General features: G+C 35.2%; 1 protein-coding gene across 2 annotated transcripts; it reads right to left on the bottom strand.

Moving 5' to 3' along the window:
- Positions 1–184: 184 nt before the first annotated feature.
- Positions 185–8,756, bottom strand: LOC123686555 (uridine phosphorylase 1-like). 2 transcript variants are annotated; one of them, XM_045626783.1, is made up of 7 exons: positions 8,588–8,756; positions 7,175–7,298; positions 5,451–5,606; positions 5,217–5,402; positions 4,261–4,399; positions 1,820–2,010; positions 187–445 (listed from the first exon to the last, which is right to left on the bottom strand). In XM_045626783.1, the coding sequence occupies exons 1-7, from the start codon at positions 8,629–8,631 to the stop codon at positions 350–352; spliced, it is 936 nt and encodes a 311-aa protein (XP_045482739.1). In that variant the 5' UTR covers positions 8,632–8,756; the 3' UTR covers positions 187–349. The 2 variants fall into 2 exon arrangements, with proteins under 2 accessions (XP_045482741.1, XP_045482739.1); XM_045626785.1 differs by lacking the exon at positions 7,175–7,298 and having other exon boundaries at positions 185–445; positions 8,588–8,731.
- Between the last annotated feature and the right edge of the window lie 1,065 nt (positions 8,757–9,821).

Genomic DNA, 9,821 nt, shown 5'->3' with positions numbered 1-9,821 from the left:
ACTGCTCGTTACATCGAAATCAAAATTCACACTATGATGTATAGTGACTAGAATGATAAAAAATTTCAAGTTGATCATATCACCAGAACAACAAAAATTTCAAGAAGAAAATCAAAACAGGCGAAGCTGAAATTTGGAACGTTGAAATGAAATCGCAATTTCAAGATTTTCTAATTTCTTCAATTTTCGGGGCTCTCATTATTTGAAAAAAACAATAATACATGAGTAGGTACATCATCATAATTCATTATATACTTAAGACATAAAAGCATTAAATGAAAAAGCAGTGTAGTGGAAAAGTATGGAAGCAACCATTTCAGGTTTGTCAATCTGGAAATATGAGAAATCTTCAATAGCTCTTTCCCAGACTCCTCTTTATATATGCTGCTACCAATTTCTGAGGTCTTTTTTGCCAGTCTTCCATTTGCTCTTTCGTCGAGGTTAACTTTAAAAGAAAGTTTGGGGATTTGAATTTATCATACATAATATAAACAAACGCTCATCATTATATCATACTTTACATAGGCGTACAACTTTGCTTTCGCCATTTTTTTCGAAATTCGACGCTTTTTTGTGAAAAACTGGTTATACATTTATGATTCAAAGTATTGTCATCTACGAATCCCGCGTTGAAAAAAACTGGTCATCTTTTGAAACGATCCACGAATCGATCCAATTTTTATTTCTTCATAAGACCAGAAATTCTGTTCAGCCAGGCCGTGTATTATTGATCGAACCAAGTGAAAGTCCGTCTTGAGAATACGGCGGGTGGGGTAGGACTTCCCATTTCAACGTTTCCAAGTATGTCTTGACCAATTTCTCAGCATGGGCTTGAGCATTGTTATGTTGTTAAATCACTTTATCATGTCTCTCGTTACATTGCGGCTGTTTGTCTTTCAATACTCAGTTCAAACGCATTAATTGGGTTCGATCACGATCGCCTGTGATTGTTTCAGTCGGTTTTAACAACTCATAATACACTCGCCGAACTGATCCCATCAAATAGTGAGCATGACCTTGAAGTCGTGAATATTCGGTTTGGCCGTCGACGTGGAAGCTTGGCCCAGCTATCTCCATGATTTTCTGCGCTTGGAATTATCGTAATGAACCCATTTTGCGTCTCTAGTCACAATGCGATGCAGAAATCCCTTCCGTCTTTGCCTTGCAACCAGCTATTCACACGCAAACGAACGCCCCTCAACATATCTCGGCTTCAACCCGTACGGCACCCAATTGTTGCGTCACTCCCAATGATCCTGTCAATTCTTCTTGCGTATGACATGAGTCTTGACCAAGTAATGCCCCCAATTCTGCATCTTCGAAAATCTTGTCTCTTTCACCGCCATGCTGGTCTTCGACGTCGAAATCACCATTCTTGAAGCGTTGAAACAACTCTTGGGTTGTTCTTTCACTAATAGCGGCCTCACCATAGGTATTTGAGAGCATTTTATGAGCCTCAGCCGCAGATTTCGTCATATTGAAGCAGAAAATTAAAAACTCCCACAAATGACGAGAATTTGGCTCGTTAGCTGACATGTTTATTCGAGAATAACTTTATGATGCAGACACAATCGACTAATATTTCGATGACGTTATGTTTACAAAAACCTATGCTTTTTGTATGACATCTACGATTTATTCATTTCAATTACCACTTAACGCTCATGCCATCTATTGCAAAACAATTTGCTGAAGCAAAGTTGTACACCTAATATTAGTAGTAGTGAATTTGATGGAATATATTGTTTTAAAAGGAATTTTCCTGCCTTGAAATATACTGAAAGAAGCAAATATCATCAAAGGGCATATATTAGCTCACCTGGTCTCCTAACAATCTGTCCACAAAAGTAACGCACACAATAGCAGCTTTAATGCCAGTTCGGTGAGTGAGTGCAGCAAAAACAGTTGCTTCCATTTCAATGTTGACTACACGTCCTTTCAAATTAATTAGGTAATTCAATTTATCACTTTCGCTATGATCACAGATCGCTCCATCAAGTCTACCTTGTCCTAAAAATTGTAGCAATAAATATGAAACGAAGACATGTAAGTTACACGGGTTACACCACTTATAATATGAAAATGTCTGGACCGTGTTTATGACCTTTGATTTGTTGCTTCTGTATCTGTTTCAAATGATAGAAATGGCACAAAAAAATTAATTGAAAAATTCGAGGAGAGCACTCGTTTGACCTCAGGTCCTTGGGTGCTCCTTTATTGTTGTATTGTGTTATTGTGTATAAGTTGGAGATCTCAGAACTGCATATAGTAATGTCAGTTAATTTAACTAGACGAAATATTCTAATGATTCTGAAATTTGGTATTTATGTATTACCCATTACGGTTCAACGCTAACACCCCAAATACATTACTCTATCTAGTATTCAATAGCTCTTCACTCAAACAAGCTTTCTGTAAAACGTGGGTTTGTTAATGGATGTTGGGTTAACTTTAAGTGATATTATCTTTGAAATATTAAAATTGAAAATATCCTTAATTCTAAAGGGTGTTTTTTTCGAGGTCTACAACTTTAAGTTGGCATTACTGTTCCTGATGGCGACCGATTTAACAGCTGTCAAGTGATTTATACTCAGTTTGGTTTGGCAATTTATCATGAATAGACTCACGCCTGAACAACGCTTACAAATAGTGCAATTTTATTTCGAAAATAATGGTTATGTGAGGAATACGTATCGCGCACTACGTCCATTTTATCGTCGACAAAATCGTCCATCAGAGCAGTTAATTCGATTAAGAATGGAACGTTTTCACACCACGTTTACTCTTTTTGATAACTCGCATCCCCAGAGACGCCGTACAGAAGAAGCTATTGCTGCTGTAGAGCGTAGCATTGAGGAAGACCCGAATGAGTCTATCCGCCATCGAGCACAGGAATTGTATCTGTGTCCATCCACTTTATACAAGATTTTGCGGAAGGATCTTGGTTTGCGTGCTTAAAAAATACAACTAGTGCAAGAATTGAAGCCAAACTTTGAAGCCGATTTTCATAAGTGAATTTTGTTTAGCGATGAAGCGCACTTCTGGTTGAATGGCTACGTCAACAAACAAAACTGCCGCATTTGGAGTGAAGCTAATCCTCAAGTGTATGTCGAAACACCGTTACATCCAGAAAAACTGACTGTTTGGTGCGCTTTATGGGCTGTTGGAATCATTGGTCCGTACTTCTTCAAAAAAGATGATGGCCAGAACGTTACAGTCAATGGTGATCGGTATAGAGTCATGATTACTAACTTTTTCATTCCTGATTTGAACAACCATGATGTCCAGGAGCTGTGGTTCCAACAAGACGGCGCAACATTACATGTCACACAGCTCGTGCCACAATCGATTTATTGAAAGAAATGTTTGGTGACCACCTAATTTCACGTTTTGGACCTGTGAATTGGCCTCCAAGATCTTGTGATTTAACACCGCTAGACTACTTTCTGTGGGGCTATGTAAAGTCATTGGTCTATGCGGATAAGCCACAAACCCTTGACCATTTGGAAGACAACATTCGCCGTGTTATTGCCGATATACGGCCACAAATGTTGGAAAAAGTCATCGAAAATTGGACGTCCAGATTGGACTACATCCGAGCCAGCCGTGGCGGTCATATGCCAGATATCATATTTAAAATGTAATGCCACAAGATTACCTTGCGGATAAATATAATTCATGTCAATCGAATAATCCATCGTTGTTTTATTGCGATTTAAAGGTCAATAGCTCTAAAAAAACACCCTTTACTAAAAAATTTTATTTGCATACTTCAACAATTCAAACAAACATATTGTCTTTCTATCTAGATTCATCTCAATTTTCTCTATATGGTCTTTGTATTCCTTGTTTCCAGTTGTTTTTTCAAATGTATTTCCTAACGTTCGTTTTATTTTCGTAGAAATTTCAAATGCTAGTTTGACGTTTTTCAAAGTTTTTTGAATTTGTTCATTGGTTACTTGATCAAAAGAACCGTAAATTCGCTACTTATTATAAAGTATTAACTTGCGGTTCCGTTCCACCGAGGTGTACTTAGAATATAACTATCCATTTGAGTAATTTCCTATAAAAATCGAAATTTATAGGATTTGAACTATCCATCGAAACACTAACTGCTATATCGCTAAGTATCATTCAGAGTTTGGAATATCTTAGATTTTCTGGTTTGGTGATATGAGTGTACCCACAAATATTAATTTTGATCTCAGATTCTGAAACTGTAGATAAACATATATTCCGTTGAAACATGTTCCCACATACCTTCATAAAAATCATTGGCACACATGGTTGTTCCTGTTATTGTTTCATAGGGATTTTTAGGGTCCACGCAACTCTTAATCTCATCTATCAGTTCCTTGTTGAAAACGGCAGGACGTCGCACTTTCTTTCCAAGGACTGCCTTGATAAGAAAAACAAGTAAATATTCAAAAAGAAATTTAATGGTAGCCCGTATTCCTAACAAACAAGGTTTGAGTTTCTGAGAGGTTTTACACGGAATAGAGAAGAAAAAACAAACTTTCATCCAAAAACAAACGTATTTTGAAGACGTGAGTGAGGAACAAGGTGAAAGATTTCACCAAGATATTTAAATTATGGAGTACCGCTATTAAGGGAGATGGGACATGCTCATGATGGCAGATCACTGCTGAAGTTTAAAAAGGGACTGTTTAAAAATCATTCAAGAATATCGCGGAAAAGGAGCTTTCGAAATATTGAGTGACTATTTGATATCTTCAATGTTTTTTTTGTTTGTAAGTACGACATGATATTGTATTTTCTATAACTAAAATAAAAATTTTGTATCTACTTTTGTTAACTAAACTTACGGATTTGAGTAGAATTAATGTAACTTATATTACCTACTTTTAAATTTTATATCTTGAAAATTTGAGCTACTAGGTAAAAATGAATACGTTATTTGAATTCAGGACAAATTGATCCAAATTTATATAGAATCAGCTCGACACCAAAACAGCTGTTCCCCTGTGATAGTTGATTTTTTTTAGTTCATTAGCTAAAGAGAATTATTCCAAAAGAGGCCTTTTCAAAGGCGATACAGTGAATTGTTTGAATAAAATATTTTTTGTTTTTCAATGACTAATTGTCGGTACTTTTTTGAGATAAAAGTATCTTATAAACACAAAGGATAGACTAATCGAGTGATTAATGTTTGCTGGAAGTTTTTGATTACTACTCATATGGTTATTATGACTCACCACTTCATAAAAATTATTTCCTAGGCCATCGACTGCACTGTCAGATATGACCACAGTGCCAGGCTCAATACCAATACCACCTGAAGTTCCTATTCTAATAATGACAGGATTTTTGGCTTTTGCATGATAAAGTAGTTTGATTATTTCATGAAGAAGTATTCCAATGGATGGGACTCCCATGCCATGCTACAAAAGCATTCAATTTTCTTGCCAATTTTTTTTTATTCTACTTACGCTGATAGAGAGTACTGGTCCCACTTTGTACATACTGAAACGGTAACTGGTTATTTCTGATATTTCACTACCAACAGGTAGTTTGTAATCCAGTTCATCCATTAAAAGGTGAGCAAAGTTTTTCATGCGACCAGGGGTTCCTCCCATGCAGACAAACTGAAAAACCAAATCCCTTTTACAACAAACAGGGCCTTTCATAAATTCTCAAGTCAACAGGCACATAAGTTGTCATATTTAAGCTGTTCGGGCTGTTCTTTCTCCTAAAATATTTTTACATCTCTACAATTTCCGGTTATACTGGAAACAGACTACTACTTTCTCATTTCAAATGGCACACCCAGTATATTATTGCATTATTATAGATAGCTTTTTTTTATTACAATTTCAGCAATTTGCCATACCTTGAGTATGGTGAAAACTCAACTGTTCATAATAACAATTCATGAAATGTTAAATTTAGTTATCAAAACATCGAATTTTAGTTTCTTTCTGTGTTTTCTGGAAGTCATAGACTACTCCACACAGTCTTTCTTAAAGTACTCATATTAGGTATAGGGTTTCTCTAAGTAAATCCCCTCTTTTTATACGTAGAATTGCCTGAAATAAAAGAAATGAAGGTTCTAATCTGAAAATCTTGAGTTTTGATGAATTTGAGTTGTACAAATTCATGATCATCTGATAAACACCCTGTACATTATTGGTCCGACCGCAAGAGTCTTATAATAGGTTTTTTCGAAAACAACTTCTTCTCCAGAAATATTCAAAAAAATGCGAGTCGTTGTCGTCAGCATTTTCTTTAAGAATCCCATTAACTCACGAACCGTTGAGTTATTAACAACGGTATGGCATATTGCTGAAATTTTCATCAAAAAAGCGATCTAATGATGGAATAATATACTGAGTGTTCCATTTGAAATGACGAAATTGCAGTCTGTTGCCGGCATATCCGTTAGTTGTAGAGGTCTGAAAATATTTTAGGGAGAAAGATCATTGTCAGTACAAAATTATGATTAGTTTTCCATAAACGTCTAATGGGCCATCGCAGTGAATCACCCTGTATATTTCCGCAATTTTAATTTATTGGAGCATCGAAGAACATAATGTGACTTATACTTCGAGGAGACTAGGAATATTCTAGACAAAATGCGTATTATCATATTGTCGGATTGTCTTATTTACTTCAATCTGTGTACCAGAATTAGTATGATAATTTGCTACAAAATGAAAGCTTTCTGGGTTGAAAAATAAGGAAAGCACTGACTCATATTTATCTGGAGCTTTTGAGCATTCTTTCATTCATCTTCCAATTGGATACCACGTACCTGTAACCGTATTATGATGGTCTCTAAGGATGGAATTGGCGAATGAATAACGAGGGCTCAAAACCTCCTGACTTTAAATCAGTGCTTTCCTTATATTCTTGTTGGATCTTTTATGATTCTGATGAATTTCGCAAGTGTTATTCTTGATGTATTGCATATACATATACAAGCAAAATTTTATTTAGTTCGTATTCATTGTTACTAAAATATTAGGTTTTTTCAATATTTTTCTTAATTTTTTTTTTTGTTCTGATGACGCTAAAAACACAAAATTTTGCAAGAATATGGCCATGCTTTATACATGAAAATTTTAAATCCATTTGAATTAGTGTAAAAAATTAACGCATCAAAATGATAGCCCGCTGCGCTGAAAGAAACCCAAAAATAATTTGATGTAGGTACCTTAACATCGCCAAACATTTTTGGCAAATTGTGGGATTTAGTTCCTAATTCCAAATGATAAAGAATATCCTCCCCCATGGATGACAGGTGTGGATTTGGCAGTTTCACTGAGTCATCAGAAGACCTTAAAAAATTTGATGAGAAATTTTTGTAGTGTTAATAATGATGTATGTATCTAACAATGAATTACATTCCACAAAATTATTATCATTTCGAAAAACTGAAAGTTACTGTTCTAGCTGTTTTATTTTAGTATCATATTTTTTTTCGGTTCATTGTTGTAGAAATTCTTGTGAAGATTTGGTTGAGTGTGTTATTACTACAACTTCAAAATCATGATGTCATTGTTGTCGGTTACTTTAAAGAAGTAAGGGGGTCTGTTAATAATAATTGAATAAGACAATTGATCATAATTAGGGAACTCCTTGTAAAATTTTGGCTATGAACATACTGCCCTAAAAATTACAAACTTCTAAGTTATTTCGTTCGAGATTTATCGTGTTTATAGTTGGCCGCCTCCACAGAATACTAACGGTCTTAAAAAAATATATCATTATATTTTGAAGTTGTATTTGCATTTCTAATTACACATATTAATCCTGAAAACAGTTTGGATTGTGAAAACAAAAAATTTTTAATTCTCATCTAGTCCAAACAAATATTTGAATTATATTCGAAGAAAGCGCCTTACAATTAATACTAGCGACAACAATAACTTTGATAACAATAGATCAAATTTTAAACACGTGCATTCACGATCTGGTCAGTCTGACATCTAGCCTCAAAGAGGAAACAGCTGCCTAGCTTCCCTAGGCTAATTCCTCTCACAATAAGAATTATGCACAAATGACTTTGACAACATATATTACGTGAAGGTAATGCAATTCATAACTAGTGTACAGATAAGAACTGATAATTTATTACTTACGTCCATCATAAAATTGCATACAGATCGGGGATTCCCCGAGTAGTAGTGACATCATTTCATAAAATGTTGAAACTGAAATTACTTACTTCTCGACAACTCAGCATTACAAATTTGAGATAAGAGCAATAAGAATTTTTGCACACGTTGTAGACCGTTGTACTAATATGTAGGTAGATTCAGAATATTCCTAGGCTAGACGTCAAAATATTGAACAGGTGCTCCCTATATAACTATAATGTTGCAATGTTGAACGATCGTATTCGCGAGTTTCAAAATACTTCAGTGGAGCTGAATATTTGTTCTTCACAAAATTTCAGACGTTTTTTTCGAAAATAATATATACTTACAAATATTAATAAGTTGGCGAAATAAACTAACTAAAATATAAAAGTAATGCAATATAAGTAGTTTTTAAAAGTGGAAAAAAATTAAGAATCCTTGAAGAAAGTACAAATAATATAACACAATTAGATGAGGATACTCACTTCGAATTTTCCTCCTCAGACTTCATCACATATTTTGCAGCCATCTCGTTCAGAGTCGAGTGCACTTCTAGGCGATTTCATCTATTTTATTTCATGGGAGGTGGCAATTGAGCTCCATTTATTTAATAATACCGATAATGATAACAATTTGTGGTACTCATTCACAATACTCACAATCAATTCCAAACTTTTACTTCATAAAATATAGGCTTTTATTATCACTTGCACATGCACTTCCGATTATTTTTCAATCATAAGAATTCCGAGTATTTCAATATAGATTTGTGAATCCCTGAACGTTTTTTTTCGAAGATGGGACTAGAACACAGTTTCTTTCGAAACAATTTTTCAATCAGAATTCAGTTTTTTCAGAACAAACATAAATTTAATTGATTAAATATAAGGAGCATCAATTCAAATAAAGGGTGTTTTTTCGAGGTATATAACTTTAAGTTGGCATTACTGTTCAAGATAGCGACCCATTTAACAGCTGTCAAGTGATTTATTCTCGGTTTGGTTTGGCAATTCATTATGAATAGACTGACGCCTGAACAATGCTTGCAAATAGTGCAATTTTATTTCGAAAATAATGGTTCTGTGCGGAATACGTATCGCGCACTACGTCCATTTTATCGTCGACAAAATCGTCCATCAGAGTTAATTCGATTAACCATGGAACGTTTTCGCACCACTTTTACTCTTATTGATAACTCGCATCCCCAGAGACGCCGTACAGAAGAAGCTATTGCTGCTGTAGAGCGTAGCATTGAGGAAGACCCGAATGAGTCTATCCGCCATCGAGCACAGGAATTGTATCTGTGTCCATCCACTTTATAGAAGATTTTGCGGAAGAATCTTGGTTTGCGTGCTTACAAAATCCAACTAGTGCAAGAATTGAAGCCAAACTTTCATCAAGTAAAGCGTAGATTAGATTCGTCGAATGAGCCCAAAATGAGATTGCCGTTGTTCCCGATTTTCATAAGCAAATTTTGTTTAGCGATGAAGCGCACTTCTGGTTGAATGGCCGCATTTGGAGTGAAGCTAATCCTCAAGTGTATGTCGAAACACCATTACATCCAGAAAAACTGACTGTTTGGTGCGCTTTATGGGCTGGTGGAATCATTAGTCCGTACTTCTTCAAAAACGATGATGGCCAGAACGTTACAGTCAATAGTGATCGGTATAGAGCCATGACTACTAACTTTTTCGTTCCTGAATTGAACAACCATGATGT

Source organism: Harmonia axyridis, chromosome 1 (assembly GCF_914767665.1).
Source record: "Harmonia axyridis chromosome 1, icHarAxyr1.1, whole genome shotgun sequence".
Classification (NCBI taxonomy): Eukaryota; Metazoa; Arthropoda; class Insecta; order Coleoptera; family Coccinellidae; genus Harmonia; species Harmonia axyridis.
The sequence above is the reverse complement of the archived record's forward strand: the minus strand, read 5'-3'. Positions and strand labels throughout refer to the sequence as shown.